A 17347-nucleotide genomic window follows, 5' to 3' on the forward strand; every position below is an offset into this window, starting at 1 on the left:
TATATACCAGCCACAACATACCACATGGCTAGAGATAAAGTAACCCAGGTATATACCAGCCACAACATACCACATGGCTAGAGATAAAGTAACCCAGGTATATACCAGCCACAACATACCACATGGCTAGAGATAAAGTAACCCAGGTATATACCAGCCACAACATACCACATGGCTAGAGATAAAGTAACCCAGGTATATACCAGCCACAACATACCACATGGCTAGAGATAAAGTAACCCAGGTATATACCAGCCACAACATACCACATGGCTAGAGATAAAGTAACCCAGGTATATACCAGCCACAACATACCACATGGCTAGAGATAAAGTAACCCAGGTATATACCAGCCACAACATACCACATGGCTAGAGATAAAGTAACCCAGGTATATACCAGCCACAACATACCACATGGCTAGAGATAAAGTAACCCAGGTATATACCAGCCACAACATACCACATGGCTAGAGATAAAGTAACCCAGGTATATACCAGCCACAACATACCACAAGGCTAGAGATAAAGTAACCCAGGTATATACCAGCCACAACATACCAGCCAGCCACAACATACCACATGGCTAGAGATAAAGTAACCCAGGTATATACCAGCCACAACATACCACATGGCTAGAGATAAAGTAACCCAGGTATATACCAGCCACAACATACCACATGGCTAGAGATAAAGTAACCCAGGTATATACCAGCCACAACATACCACATGGCTAGAGATAAAGTAACCCAGGTATATACCAGCCACAACATACCACATGGCTAGAGATAAAGTAACCCAGGTATATACCAGCCACAACATACCACATGGCTAGAGATAAAGTAACCCAGGTATATACCAGCCACAACATACCACATGGCTAGAGATAAAGTAACCCAGGTATATACCAGCCACAACATACCACATGGCTAGAGATAAAGTAACCCAGGTATATACCAGCCACAACATACCACATGGCTAGAGATAAAGTAACCCAGGTATATACCAGCCACAACATACCACATGGCTAGAGATAAAGTAATATAAAGTAACCCAGGTATATACCAGCCACAACATACCACATGGCTAGATAAAGTAACCCAGGTATATACCAGCCACAACATACCACATGGCTAGAGCATTTAAAGTAAAGTATATACCAGCCACAACATACCACATATATACCAGCCACAACATACCACATGGCTAGAGATAAAGTAACCCAGGTATATACCAGCCACAACATACCACAAGGCTAGAGATAAAGTAACCCAGGTATATACCAGCCACAACATACCACAAGGCTAGAGATAAAGTAACCCAGGTATATACCAGCCACAACATACCACAAGGCTAGAGATAAAGTAACCCAGGTATATACCAGCCACAACATACCACATGGCTAGAGATAAAGTAACCCAGGTATATACCAGCGACAACATACTACTTTGCTAGAGAGAACTTTTCTGGGATCCTCTGACTGTAGAATAGCAAGAGCCAGAGGCTTAATGTTAGGTCCCTGGTAGAGGGAGGCATTAAAATTAATCATGACCTTTGTTAGATTGAGAAATGTTCAAACTATAGTTTTAACGCATTTCAAGTATGAACACCAAACCTTCGATATATTGAGATGAAAACAATCATTGTATGGACTGTACAACAATACCTATTTATTTACAGAGAAAAAGGCATTATTGGAAGTTAGACTCCAAGTCAATCACTCTTTACCAGTCAGAAAATACCAGTAAATACTACAAGGTATGTGTACCCTGAGTCAATCACTCTTTACCAGTCAGAAAATACCAGTAAATACTACAAGGTATGTGTACCCTGAGTCAATCACTCTTTACCAGTCAGAAAATACCAGTAAATACTACAAGGTATGTGTACCCTGAGTCAATCACTCTTTACCAGTCAGAAAATACCAGTAAATACTACAAGGTATGTGTATCCTGAGTCAATCACTCTTTACCAGTCAGAAAATACCAGTAAATACTACAAGGTATGTGTACCCTGAGTCAATCACTCTTTAGCAATCAGGCCGGTATATACCACAAGGTATGTAGACTCTGAGTCAATCACTCTTTACCAGTCAGAAAATACCGGTAAATACTACAAGGTATGTAGACTCTGAGTCAATCATTCTTTACCAGTCAGAAAATACCGGTAAATACTACAAGGTGGGGGTCACTGGGATTGATTGATCTGCAGGGGTTTAGGATATTTGTATCCTCAGGATGACAGGTCTAGTTTTGATTTATCAAATTGAATTTATCTGTGTATAAAAGAACACTTATACAGGTGACTTAGATTTTGTTATTGAAATGTTAGGATGGATACAATCAGTGTTTGATAGAAAAATTTGAGGGGTTCTGTTTTATTTCTGCTCAGATTGATTTGTAGCCAGGTGTTAATTTTTTCTGCTGTCTGATTTTTCCTTTCCTGTTTTGAATCGGATGTATAGTACAAATCACATTCTTACACGATATCCTCACAATTGCTTTGATTCTAGGAAATACAATTAGCTGACATATTATGCATAGAGCAAGCCAAGGTGAAACAACAGGTGGACATGTCCAGGGCACCCAATGTGTTTGAGATTCGTCTTCAGTCTGCCACCTATTTTGTTGGGGAGGATCCCACTTTCAATGGACGGGAGGGTAATATTGTTGTGTCGTCTGAAAGTGGAAGTGGACTGGAGCAGGCCCGTTATTGGGAACACGCCATTCGTCAGGCCCTCATGCCAGTTACTCCAACAACCAGTGTGGTAGGAGGTGAGTTTAATATATCTGTGTTGTATTGTCCCGTGTCATTCCTACAACCACTGTGGTCCCTAGGGGGTGAGTGTGATCTAACAGTTTTGTGTCGTCCCTAAGTCATTCCTACAACCACTGTGGTCCCTAGGGAGTGAGTGTGATCTAACAGTTTTGTGTCATCCCTAAGTCATTCCTACATCCAGTGTGGTCCCTAGGGGGTGAGTGTGATCTAACAGTTTTGTGTCGTCCCTAAGTCATTCCTACAACCACTGTGGTCCCTAGGGGGTGAGGGCGATATAACAGTTTTGTGTCATCCCTAAGTCATTCATACAACCACTGTGGTCCCGAGGGGGTGAGTGTGATCTAACAGTTTTGTGTTGTCCCAAAGTCATTCCTACAACCACTGTGGTCCCTAGGAAGTGAGAGTGATCTAACAGTTTTGTGTCGTCTCTAAGTCATTCCTACATCTAGTGTGGTAGAAGTTGAGTTTGATCTATATAGAGATTGACAGCTTGTGACCAGCCCATTAGTGATGACTCTTCATTTGTAGAATGTCTTCAATATCAATTGTAGTAATTTTCAATAAGGAAAGGTATGACTAAAATTTATTCTCTTATATTACAGAGAAACAAGGTCAGCAGGGTTCAGGAACTGATGAACAACAGGTAAGCATACTGACTGGTGACAAGTAGGCTAACTGACCAACAACAGGTAAACATGACTGGTGACAGGTAGACAAACTGACCAACAACAGGTAAACATGACTGGTGACAGGTAGGCAAACTGACCAACAACAGGTAAACATGACTGGTGACAGGTAGGCAAACTGACCAACAACAGGTAAACATGACTGGTGACAGGTAGGCAAACTGACCATCAACAGGTAGACATGCTGACTGGTGACAGGTAGACAAACTGACCAACAACAGGTAAACATGACTGGTGACAGGTAGACAAACTGACCAACAACAGGTAAACATGACTGGTGACAGGAAGGCAAACTGACCAACAACAGGTAAACGTGATGACTGGTGACAGGTAGGCTAACTGTCAACAACAGGTAAACATGCTGACTGGTGACAGGTAGACAAACTGGCCAACAACAGGTAAACATGCTGACTGGTGACAGGTAGACAAACTGACCAACAACAGGTAGACATGCTGACTGGTGACAGGTAGGCTAACTGTCAACAACAGGTAAACATGCTGACTGGTGACAGGTAGACAAACTGACCAACAACAGGTAAACATGCTGACTGGTGACAGGTAGACAAACTGACAAACAACAGGTAAACATGCTGACTGGTGACAGGTAGACAAACTGACCAACAACAGGTAAACATACTGACTGGTGACAGGTAGGCTAACTGTCAACAACAGGTAAACATGCTGACTGGTGACAGGTAGACAAACTGACAAACAACAGGTAAACATGATGACTGGTGACAGGTAGACAAACTGACCAACAACAGGTCAACATACTGACTGATGACTTTGTTTTCAACTCATGCCTGAGAACACTGTGTTTTGAAGTGTTTTTTTTTTTTGCAAACAAGTGCCTACAACAGCCACAATTTTCTGATTGGTAGAGGAAATAAAGCTAAAAATAAAAACCTTTGACAATTTATTAAAGAAATGTTGAATCTCTGTAATTCATAGTTTGAAGTGGTTTGTCCATTCCATTGCTAACTAAATCATGTGAGCCTGTGTCCAGAATTTGAATGCAGTCATTTGTAGATTTGTGTATTTATTGTGTTGCTGCAAGTTATTTGTAAGAATAATGTATGTAGGAGATATATATTGTGTGCAGTATTTTGTTGTTCAGGATATTAGCCAGCTGTACCAGATCTATCCGGATGATGTACTAGGATCAGGACAGTTTGGTATTGTTTATGGAGGTAGGTTCTGCGTATATAAATTAGCTGCAGAAAGTTTCACCAGAAATAGTACTCCAAGTGTCCCTAAACATTTCAATTGATTTGGCACAGTTCTTGTTCTTAATATCAAATTTAAACCTAAAATTATTCACAATGCCAAATACCCTTCAGGCATTATTTCATTTGCTCATTAGTATCTTTAAGTAAGTATTCTATAGTTCAATCATTTTGAAACCAAAACTGATTACAAAAGCATTTGTTTTCCCAAGAACAAGGTGCTTTGACTCAAATAAGTGTAATGTTGATAGTCATTCATTAGACTGTACAATTTTCTTTACACAGGGAAACATAGGAAAACAAACAGAGAAGTGGCAATCAAAGTGATAGATAAATTAAGATTTCCCACGAAACAGGAGGCTCAACTCAAAAATGAAGTATCAATTTTACAGGTAAGACCCAAGGCAGGCCTCTAATTTGTACAGGTAAGAAACAAGGCAGGCCTCTAATTCCTACAGATAGCAAGACACAAGGCAGGCCTCTAATTCCTACAGGTAGTAAACAAGGCAGGCCTCTAATTCCTACAGGTAGTAAACAAGGCAGGCCTCTAATTCCTACAGATAGCAAGACACAAGGCAGGCCTCTAATTTCTACAGATAGCAAGACACAAGGCAGGCCTCTAATTCCTACAGATAGCAAGACACAAGGCAGGCCCCTAATTTCTACAGATAGCAAGACACAAGGCAGGCCTCTAATTCCTACAGATAGCAAGACACAAGGCAGGCCCCTAATTTCTACAGATAGCAAGACACATGGCAGGCCCCCAATTTCTACAGATAGCAAGACACAAGGCAGGCCTCTAATTTCTACAGATAGCAAGACACATGGCAGGCCCCTAATTTCTACAGATAGCAAGACACATGGCAGGCCCCCAATTTCTACAGATAGCAAGACACAAGGCAGGCCTCTAATTTCTACAGATAGCAAGACACATGGCAGGCCCCTAATTTCTACAGATAGCAAGACACAAGGCAGGCCTCTAATTTCTACAGATAGCAAGACACATGGCAGGCCCCTAATTTCTACAGATAGCAAGACACATGGCAGGCCCCTAATTTCTACAGATAGCAAGACACAAGGCAGGCCTCTAATTCCTACAGATAGCAAGACACAAGGCGGGCCTCTAATTCCTACAGTTAGTAAGAGACTAGACTGGCCTCTAATTTCTACAGATAGCAAGACCCAAGGCAGGCCTCTAATTTCTGCAGATAGCAAGACCCAAGGCAGGCCTCTAATTTCTACAGATAGCAAGACACAAGGCAGGCCTCTAAATTCTACAGATAGCAAGACACAAGGCAGGCCTCTAATTTCTACAGATAGCAAGACACAAGGCGGGCCTCTAATTCCTACAGGTAGTAAACAAGGCGGGCCTCTAATTTCTACAGATAGCAAGACACAAGGCGGGCCTCTAATTCCTACAGGTAGTAAACAAGGCAGGCCTCTAATTCCTACAGGTAGTAAGAGACTAGTCTGGCCTCTAATTCCTACAGGTAGTAAACAAGGCAGGCCTCTAATTCCTGCAGTTAGTAAGAGACTAGGCTGGCCTCTAATTCCTGCAGGTAATAAACAAGACAGGCCTCTAATTTCTACAGAGAGACTAGGCTGGCCTCTAATTCCTACAGGTAGTAAACAAGGCAGGTCTCTAATTACTACAGGTAGTAAACAAGTCTGGTCTCTAATTACTACGGGCAGTAAACAAGTCTGGTCTCTAATTACTACAGGTAGGAAACAAGTCTGGTCTCTAATTACTACAGGTAGTAAACAAGTCTGGTCTCTAATTACTACAGGTAGTAAACAAGTCTGGTCTCTAATAACTACGGGCAGTAAACAAGTCTGGTCTCTAATTACTACAGGTAGGAAACAAGTCTGGTCTCTAATTACTACAGGTAGTAAACAAGTCTGGTCTCTAATTACTACAGGTAGTAAACAAGTCTGGTCTCTAATTACTACAGATCCTGAACAAGGCTGGCCTCTAATTCCTACAGATCCTGAACAAGGCTGGCCTCTAATTCCTACAGATCCTGAACAAGGCTGGCATACATTTTATTTAGGAACTCTTGATAGTAGTCATGATTTTCTGTGAACACTGCTTATGCAATAATTTGGTCTCGGTCTGGGCAAGGATCTATTCACAAATACAACTAAAAAAGATTATCAGAACATATTAGATCAGAGAGTTCAGGTGTTAAATGTCTAATAAAATCTTTAGTAGCTCTTCTGCCCTGTTCATGTCTTGTGATTGATTTAGTCTACAAGTCATTATATTACTTTTTGTATTTTAGAACTTACATCATCCAGGAGTTGTAAACTTAGAGAAGATGTTTGAAACTCCTGAACGGGTAAGTGTGACAGTACATATGTATACATCCATCAGATACACATGTTGTACTTAATCTCTTTAATATGTCTACTATATGACTACCTTGTTATCAGTGTATTAAAATTCATTATACAACTACCCTGTTATCAGTACAATAACACACATGGTATAACTACCCTGTTATCAGTACAATAACACCCATTATATAACTACCCTGTTGTCAGTGTGATAACACCCATTATATAACTACCCAGTTATCAGTGTGATAACACCCATTATACAACTACCCTGTTATCAGTGCAATAACACACATGATATAACTACCCTGTTATCAGTGTAATAAGTTTCACTACCTAAAATGCATTTAACCACACATCTGATAACACCTAGCTGAGTTGTGATTGGATAAAGGTTTTATTATGGTTGTAGTGACATCATATTTTCATGGCATCACATGCATTTTGATGGCACCAAAGAGACAAAGAGTGAGAACATCATTAATCTGGATTTTTATTAATCTGATTAAATGTTGTTTTGACAAATGCTTGTTAAAGTTTTTAAGTTAGGTGTTAAAAACAATCTCACATTTCATAGAAGATTTAGGGTCCTGAATTCAAGAAATCTCTAACACCAAAGTTGACAAAATCAGTATAGATGCTACCTTATCATCAGAAGCTGATACCATTTGTAAACCATATTTATAATGGTGTGAAATCAGTTGTAATAAAACATGACATGGTGTTTTTTTCTCCCCAGATATTTGTTGTGATGGAAAAGCAGAAGGGTGATATGTTAGAAATGATTCTATCTAGTCCAAAAGGTCGACTCAGTGAAAGGGTGACCAAATACCTTATATCTCAGGTAAGTAAACATACACATTAAGGTATGGCCATCTTTTCCACTTGCACGACACTTTTCCTCATTAACATCTGACTCAGTAGTGCTATACAAAAATCCACACTAACATGTGGCACACAATTGTATCTTGACATAATTTTCATTATATCTTCTATTTCAGATTCTGGTTGCTCTTAAGCATCTACACTCTAAACATATAGTACACTGTGATCTGAAGCCTGAGAATGTTCTGTTATCATCAGAGACAGCCTTCCCTCAGGTAAGTAACCACACCTGTCTGTTGTCATGGAAAGCTGCCATATCCCAGGTGATTAACCACACCTGTTTATTGTCGTCTGAGACTGCTCTATCTCAGGTATACAGTATTGTTATATGTTTTAATGCATTCAATTGTTCATTAGCAATTGCATACGTGATATTATTGTATGAAAATATTATAATGAAACATGAACATAGATATAACAGGTTGCAGTAGGCAACATTGTTTGTTTTAGAAGTAAAGGTGATTCCTGATAAAATTGAAATAAATTAGTTCTAACTTTTTACAACTTTAAGTAGTGGTAGGGTTATCAAAAACATTGATTTTGATTGATTTTCAGGTGAAATTATGTGATTTTGGTTTTGCACGTATCATTGGTGAAAAGTCTTTCCGTAGATCTGTGGTAGGCACCCCAGCTTACCTTGGTAAGTATAGTAATATCTACATACCTTTTTAAGACAAGAGTCTATTGCATGAAGGTCAGAATGTAGAATGTATTAGTTCTATGATAATGGTAGGAAAATTGATTGACCTGCTAGAAATCAATTTTAAATAAGTAACTGCTTGATATTTTTTTTTGTTACAAATAGACACTTTCAGTTATATCTTATCCTTGCATACAGTTTTACATCTGTTACAAAATATATGTCACGGTCCAAAGCACTTTTTTTTTTTTTTTTTGAGAACAGCTCCAGAGGTGCTCAAGAGTAAAGGCTACAATCGGTCTCTAGATATGTGGTCAGTAGGAGTGGTCATCTATGTTAGGTAAGGCTGTAATCTAATTCTAAATACAACTGCAACCAGTATCAGAACAGGATTGTTAGAAGGGAGATAACTGTGAGCATTTTCAGAAAATAATTTTAGAAGGGAGATATTAAATTCAAAATATATTGTAAGAAGGGAGATAACTGAGAATTTTATCCAAAAAATGTTTTTTTACAGTTCACAGGACAGTGTCATGTCTTTTATTACAGTATTAGTGGAACATTCCCTTTTAATGAGGATGAGGAAGTCAGTGATCAGATACAGAATGCCTCCTTCATGTATCCTCCTAACCCCTGGAAGGACATATCGCAAGAAGGTAACCTCCTCTAATACATTTAAAACTGTTATGTTCTAGAGATTTTTTATACATTCATACATTTCAAAAATTGATAATGATAAAAAGAATAGCTTCCTTAGTTATGGAAGTCAAATATTAAAACGTATTGTATCCAGTTATTAGACAATTGGTTATATCTTTATGTTGTTTGGTGTTTTAATTGATATACTATAATAGATTAACCAGACAAGAAAATTTCATAATAGTGGACAATATTTCAATTGTTTAAAACTATAGACTGGTTTGGTTTTCACTTTGTTTCATACACAAGCTGTTGCGTTACCTGCTGCCAATGTATTACTAGCATGTCGTTTATTTTTGGGACACTTAATTACAAAAGGGGCAGTAACTCTTGCATGACTACACATTGGAGTATGTTATGTTGTATAGTTCATAATGAAGTGTGTTTAGTACCTTGTTCTCCCACTGAAGTAAATGCTGAAAGTTCAGTATGTTAAAAAAAGTGGCATGACTGCATTTTGCTTGCTTATTCAAAGAGTGTTACTTTCTAGTTACTGTCAGCATCAGTGCCAGCACTGATTGAAGGCTTGAAATGTATGCTGAGGATGTGATTGTGGAACCTAGGATGTTGTAGTGAACTCAATAGTGATTTTTTTTATATTTTATACTCTTATTAATATTATTTACAAATTTTGAACAACTTGTGCCTTCATTTCCTGCCAAAATCCTAATGCTTATATGTAAAGTTTGCTATAAATATTGAAATTCAGTATAAATTGGAAGTCAAATTAATACTGTATTATTATTTGTAAATTCTTTAAATAGGCAAGCTATGCTGTCCTCCATCACCTTTGTTATGTGATGAATCTGTTCCCATCTTGTATGTTAGAAGTTTTCCGCTTAAATATTGTATCGTGATCACTTTTCGGGATAAAATTGTATACCTGAATTATAATCGATGTATAGGAAAAGCATTTAGTTAATAGTAGAAAGAAAACTATCAATATTCAATTTAAAATATTCTTTGAAATAACATATTGTGAGATGTTAGTGTAATGGGTTAATAGAATAAGGAAGTTTTACAAGTTAGTAGATTAAGGACTTTTAACAGGTTATTAGAATAAGAAAGTGTAATAGGTTAGAAGAATAAGGACGTTTTAACACCCTGGTTAGTAGAATAAGGAAGTTTAAAGGTGAACAGAATACAGGTGTGGTAATTTTCTGTTTTCCCTTTACCTGGCAAATTTCCATTTGTTCTGCTCAAACTTTCCCATTGATGGAAATTGAGCGAAATAAAATATGTGACCAAAGTTACTGAATTAGAAAGAAAAAAGTTGTATGCAAAGTGTAGATAGGTTTGATAACAAGCTCCACCCACCCCTTGTGTCATTAGATAGGTTTGATAACAAGCTCCACCCACCCCTTGTGTCAGATGGTCGAATCATTCCTTTACAAGCTCTGCCCACCTGTCTCCAGATTGGCTAGGTGCATCCTCTTTGAGCACAGGCATGTTTTAGTTCTTAAACTAAAATTCAAGACTATCATGGGACTATGAAGTAAAATAGGAAAACATGATAGGGTGTAATTTTGTATACAGCAAATAGAAAATATAGATAGATTAACCTTGATTGTGGTCTATCGTAATTCTGTATTTATCAGATGGTACGATACTTACATAGTGTTTATTTTACTCTCATGTTTATTTTTCAGCTAAAAGTTTTATCAAGCAAATATTTGTTACAAACTTGCAAAAGCGGCCTCCAGTTTACCAGATAATGACCCATCCGTGGCTTGTACAGGTTCAATTGCTGTTATCTTGTGTTTCTGCTGTGTAGTCTCACCGTATGTTGTTATAAATACAAATCATTGTAAACAAAATAATGAGAAATACAAAGTGTAAACAAATTTCTGACACAAGTTGTCTCTGTTACAGAGTGATGTAACCTTATTAGCTCCAAAACTTGTTTTTATAATCAAAACGACCTGCAGAATAAATGATTTGTATTTTTGCAGTTGGTGTTAGTTGTTCAAACTTTCATAGGCTGTTTGGGTTTATTTTTACCCTACATTTTCTAATTGAATATGTCTCACTTTGAAGATAGTTACTTTGAAATCTTTCCAAATCAGAATACTGGTTGTGAAAGTTATTAAATATTCAAAATGTTGGCAGCCTTGTGTGACTTTGAACAACTGTGCCAGTATGTAGGTTTTGATAGTATCATCATGCGATAGTCTCATAACGTCACAAGATGATATTGTATGTAGCTTTCATTCACGCTTCACTAACTTTTCTTTTGCAGCTCTTTACACACAGAAACAACACATAGTTAACACACATTTAAAGGCCAATACCAGATGCCCTTTATACATTGTTGGCTTGTAAAAGATACTTCAGTATTATTAATCATCATTTGTTAGATAGGTATAGATGGGTTTTTTTGTTAGTTTTTTTCCTCTCTCTCTCTTTTTCTCTCTTTAGTCATTAAAAAACGTTTCTTCAATTTGAATGATATATTGCAGAGAAGCATTAAAATGTAACATAAATTGGCCTTGTGTTTATTGGTGAATCATTACTAGCTCTCCATCATGCCATTAGATTGCCTTTGTGTAATAGATGTGATAGGTTGAAAACTAATTGATGTGGTGTGTATGGAGTGCACTCCTGACTTAAACTCAGCCTTGGTTAGCTAGTACTTAACAAAACGCTTTATCTATAAATATATTGTTTCCTCAATCCCTCGTAACAAAATATTATTCAGTATTGAAAAAAAGAAATAAGTATAAGATTCCATGAATTAAAATGTAAGATATTCCTTTTCTATAAGAAAACCAGGCCTTTTTGATAGGAATCCAGGTAAACGAAGAAAGAATTTTAACATGTACCAGACGTCCAGTCATTGGGTAGAATCAAGCTCTTCCTTTGTGGATCTACTGGCTGTGGTTGTAAGCTGGAGACAGTGTGTGACCGTTTTTGACCTTTTGACCTTAGTTGACCTTTAATAATCTTCCTCCTTGTGTTACAGCTATAGACCTCATCACAAACCTCCTCCAGGTCAAAATGAGAAAACGATTCAGTGTGGAAAAATCTCTCGTTCATCTCTGGCTCCAGGTGATCCTATTTTCTTACTATACAACGATGATATCCTGCCTACAAGCCATTTATATTTATTTGATTTTTTTTGTTTTTTTGTTTTTTGTTTTATTTATAAGTAGGTTGCAATGTATGTAAACCAATAATTGTTTTATCATTTTGTGGCAATGATTTGGCCTTATTAGGCATTAGACACATTCAGGATCGTAAACTTGAAGTCATTTATTACACTTACAATAACCTTTTGGTAAATGTCTCTTATTAGTCTCTGCCCATATTTGGTAAATGTTTCTTATCTGTCTTTGCCCATGTTCGTTAAACGATTTGATCAGTCTATGTCTATATTTGGTAAATGTGTTTTATGAATGACAATGCGTAAATAGGTGGTACTGATGACTATTTCTTCAGGTCTGTCACCTCTGAAACTTAACTACATAACTGTAGCTAGAAACTTACACAAACTCTCTGTTGTGAACACTATTGATGAAGTAGAGCACATGAGTCTTTTCTAGGTTCTGATACATACATATTAGGTAGGTAGTACTTGGAGATTCACAAACTCTACAAACACCCAGTACTTTGTTTAGATGTGGATTTCTTTTTAATATTATCAAACCTTTTGCTGGATTTTCACTAAACCTGCCTGTAGTTTCACACATCAATATGACAGCTTCTTTTTATATTTTAACTGTGTGTTTTCTGTTTTCTGGATAATCATTTTATATTTGATCAGAAGAATTTATGGAGATTATTATATCTACTTATTAATTAATAGTATGTGACAGATAACACTAAATGTATAGGTGTATAATGGAACAGTTATATAGAACTAACCATGTGTAATCTAAAGTAAAACCTTGTTATACTGACCAGACAGTAACAGGTTGGCATTGTAATTGTAATAGAGTATGGGGGGGGCGAGGGCAGTGAATATCTTAATATAATCTTATATGTTGTTATTGAGAAAAGAAAACATTGATATACATTAATGTAGAGGTTTCAAACAAGAGGGATCGTATCAAGGTTTAATGGTATGTAAAAAAGAGGCATTATATCAAAGTCTTATTGTATATAAACATGGGACATTATATCAAGGTTTTACTCTACATAAACAAAGGGCTTTATATCTAGGTTTTTAGCCAGCCGTCAGTTAAATAATTCTAAAATTTCATGTATAAGGACCCCTTGGTCCCAATTTGTGCATTATCCAATTTTTGGACTGATCCAAAAAAACAACATGGCCAACATTCTGATATCATTATTTGTTGAAAAATACTAGATAGATCTGTCTCATTATATCGCTTTCCCTTGGTCTGTAGTTAAGCCCATTTGATTTTGGGATGATCAAGACACAAAATAGCTGACAGGCAGCCATCTTGGAATTTTGACAATGAAAGTTTGTTATCGCTATTTCTTGAGAAGTACTTGATTGATCTTTGTAGGTTTCCATGATTTCTGATTGTGCCCATTTGAAACTGATCAAAAATATGCCTGACAGGCAGCCATCTTGGAGTTTGTTATTTCACAGAAAAAAATGGATGGATCTTTCTAGAAATTTCTTATGTTGGTTTTGATTTTGTTGAATGATCACTGAAACAAAATTCTAACTGGTAACCATCTTGGATTTTGACAATGACAGATTGTAAATCCTTGTATCACCTTGTTGATCAGACATTGGTGTGTGCTAAAGATCCCTCAGGAATCTCTGACTTCTGTATACATTGTATAAGTTACGAGCATTATATCATAGTTGATAAATGAGGGATATATCCAGATTTTCCTGTAGGTAAACAGGGGCCATGTTATTTAGAATTTCGCTATACAATGTACATGGACAATAGGTATTATATTCATGACTTTGTTTTTTTGCTGTATGTAAACAAGAAGCTTCAATTATCAATGGCTTTCTGTATAAGAGCACACATCAGCATATTATTATCATGGTTTACTCGTATAGACTTCTGATTTAGGAAATTACAAAGTTTATTAAGTTACTTTCATTTCAAAATTTATATTGTAATATTTCATAGCAATTATAATTGAATTCAAAATTCATGAATATCATTACAACACATTTTGATCGTAGCAACTGATGTGGTGAAGAAACTGAGAGATCTGTTTAAACTATGATACATGGTAGCAAACCATTGAATGAAATCAATATCTGATTCTGTATTTACTCTATATTTAGTCTGTGTACATGGTTTGTGTACATAGTCTGTGTACATGGTCTGTGTACATGGTCTGTGTACATAGTCTGTGTACATGGTTTGTGTACATAGTCTGTGTACATTGTCAGTATACATGATCTGTGTACATGGTCTATGTACATGGTCTGTGTACATAGTCTGTGTACATGGTCTGTGTACATAGTCTGTGTACATGGTTTGTGTACATTGTCAGTATACATAATCTGTGTACATGGTCTGTGTACATGGTTTGTGTACATAGTCAGTGTACATGGTTTGTGTACATGGTCAGTATACATGGTTTGTGTACATTGTCAGTATACATGGTCTGTGTACATGGTTTGTGTACATGGTCAGTATACATGGTTTGTGTACAATACTCTACATTGACTCTGCCTTGATGTATGACACATATATGTTGTATATTTAATACCCCTATTGTTGTAATGCAGGATTACCAGACTTGGTGTGACCTACGCAAGTTGGAGGAAATGGTCGGCCAGCGATACCTCACACATGAGTCTGACGACGACAGATGGGAACAGTACAGAAAGGAGCGCTCCCTAAAATCTTGGAAAGACATTGGGATGAAAGGTGTGAATGAGACGTATAATCTGAGTAAATCTCGCAGTGAACGTGTCAGTACTGGTGGTGCCTCCTGATGTGTCGTCACTTTGATATTGTAATCCCACTCCTTCCAGCCCCCACTGGGCCATGCCCACTCGGTTACTCGTCTGACCACGCCCACTTGGCCAAGCCTATGACCACGACAACCACAGCATTTACTCCATCCAGAAACCTTGTCCTGTTTTCTAAATTCATTTGTGATGCTATTTTTTCTCCTTTGTACGGAATTTGTCTTTCTATTTGCATGCACATGCAATGAAATACCCACCGAAGATTATGTAATCAAAAGTCAATCTGTTACTGTTGTTCTTTCACTATGTAAATGTAATGGCAATTTGAATGTTTCGTCTTCTATACAGATATATGGACAATGACATATTTCCTTTGACTATTATTTTAGGACTTAATAAATCAAAATTTATTTAAGATATTGAAAGTATGGTGAATATTTGTTCACAGAAGTTGACAACAAACTTGTTTACAGAAGTGAACAGCAAGCCCTGTTGACAACAAACTCTGTTATTAAATGTTGACAACAAGCCTCAATAGCCATGATACTGACATTATGACTGCCATGATGTGCAGTCTTGCATGAGCTTCAGACCACTTTCTTTTAGAATGTGGGTCCAAGACACACTGATGGCAGGGGATAATGTGATTTTTCCATGTGTTTTTTTTTCCAACACTGAAAACATTTGCTCCCATAGTGGCATGATAATGAATGCTCTACAGAGCTTATGTTGATTGTTGAACAATGCAAAATAAGGGTTCATTTCCTTTCCAAGCTCTGTTAGTAGATATGGACAACAAGCTCCGTTATAGGATGTTGGTAACAACCAACTCTGTGTACAGAAGTTAGAAGTAAACTCTGTTTGCAGTTGTTAATAACTTTCTTTGTTTACCAAAGTTGGTGTTAAGCTCTGTTTACGGAGTTTGTAGTCAGCTCTGTTTACAGAAGGTTGTAGTAAGTTCTGTGCCCTGAAGGAGTGAACAACTTAAAATTTGGATAAGTTAATAAATATAAAAGAATGTAATTACGTTTTTGAGGTAAAATTTTACTTTTCAATTTCATTGTTATTTGCATGATTGTCTTTTGGCATGCTTTTTGGATAAGAATACCTCAATTGTCTCAGATTTCTAAATGAATATTGTGTTGATGAAATCTTAAGCATGTCTTTCTTATACAAAAAACGTTCTACATTTCTCCTGTCACTTGCAATGCAAAACTGAAACTACAGTGATTGTTGACTCAAGACTATAGTAATGGCAAAGATATGAAGGCCTGGGCCGATCATGCCTGTGTTTACTTAATTCACTGAGCCTCAAAACATTTTTTAACCCAGTTAATGAAACCTTGCAATTGTCCTTTGTTCACAGTTTGTTCCACTTGTCATCTTTACATGTAAAACACTATTGTCCTCAAATTCTTAAAATATGGGTGCTATGTTTAGACTCTTAGGTTTTGCTGCAAGACTCATCCCTGGTTAATAAGGGAGGTAAGACACATCCCTGATCAATAAGGGAAGTTTTGCTGTAAGACACTTCCCTGATAAATAAGGGAGGTTTTGCTGTAAGACACATCCTTGATAAATAAGGAAGGTTTTGCTGCAAGACACATTCCTGATAAACAAGGAAGGTTTTGCTGTAAGACACATCCCTGATCAATAAGGGGGTTTCGCTGTAAAACTCATTCCTGATAAATAAGGGAGGTTTTGCTGTAAGACACTTCCCTGATAAATAAGGGAGGTTTTGCTGTAAGACACTTCCCTGATCATTAAGGGAGGTTTTGCTGATAAAGGGGAGGTTTTGCTGTAAGACACTTTCCTGATAAATAAGGAAAGTTTTGCTTTAAGACACTTCCCTGATAAATAAGGGAGGTTTTGCTGTAAGACACTTCCCTGATCAATAAGGAAGATGTAAGATTTTGCCTTTTTATTAGATTTTAGTTTCTGTAGGAAGCAGGATACTTCAGCAGTAACTTATTCAATAATCTCAGAATAGTGAAAGCCTTTGGCTGTAAGAGTTCCTATCTTCTTCACATAGAATGGCATTTCTGGTAAGCAGAGTTTGCCTTGTCATGGTAATTCTTCTGGTTAGGAGAAATCTCCAGCACTACAGTGTGTGTTAGGGAGTCACAGAGCTCCTGATTATTTATAAAGCAGGACAGGACAATAAAGGCCTTTACTGTATTGGCTAGGCCGTGAAACTTAATCAGTGGCCTACATGCAATTCATATTTTGTACTGTTTTTA

At 37.1% G+C, this 17347-nt stretch overlaps 1 protein-coding gene across 2 annotated transcripts in view; it reads left to right on the forward strand.

Moving 5' to 3' along the window:
• Positions 1 to 15895, forward strand: part of LOC132558948 (serine/threonine-protein kinase D3-like) — a 57487-nt gene extending 41592 nt beyond the window's left edge. The window contains exons 9-21 of one of the 2 annotated variants that reach the window (XM_060223571.1): positions 1680 to 1757; positions 2512 to 2773; positions 3380 to 3420; positions 4566 to 4653; positions 4975 to 5081; positions 6972 to 7028; positions 7766 to 7870; positions 8028 to 8126; positions 8467 to 8551; positions 8816 to 8891; positions 9101 to 9207; positions 12213 to 12298; positions 14922 to 15895. In XM_060223571.1, the coding sequence (XP_060079554.1) occupies positions 1680 to 1757; positions 2512 to 2773; positions 3380 to 3420; positions 4566 to 4653; positions 4975 to 5081; positions 6972 to 7028; positions 7766 to 7870; positions 8028 to 8126; positions 8467 to 8551; positions 8816 to 8891; positions 9101 to 9207; positions 12213 to 12298; positions 14922 to 15131 (1401 nt within the window). In that variant the 3' untranslated portion in view covers positions 15132 to 15895. The remainder of the gene's footprint in view (positions 1 to 1679; positions 1758 to 2511; positions 2774 to 3379; positions 3421 to 4565; positions 4654 to 4974; positions 5082 to 6971; positions 7029 to 7765; positions 7871 to 8027; positions 8127 to 8466; positions 8552 to 8815; positions 8892 to 9100; positions 9208 to 12212; positions 12299 to 14921) is intronic. The other variant, XM_060223572.1, reaches the window with a different exon arrangement.
• The last annotated feature ends 1452 nt before the right edge of the window (positions 15896 to 17347 follow it).

The sequence above is a fragment of the Ylistrum balloti genome, unplaced genomic scaffold (genome assembly GCF_031769215.1).
Source record: "Ylistrum balloti isolate Yb309-2 unplaced genomic scaffold, AGI_CSIRO_Ybal_v1 Utg370840, whole genome shotgun sequence".
NCBI classification, from domain to species: Eukaryota; Metazoa; Mollusca; class Bivalvia; order Pectinida; family Pectinidae; genus Ylistrum; species Ylistrum balloti.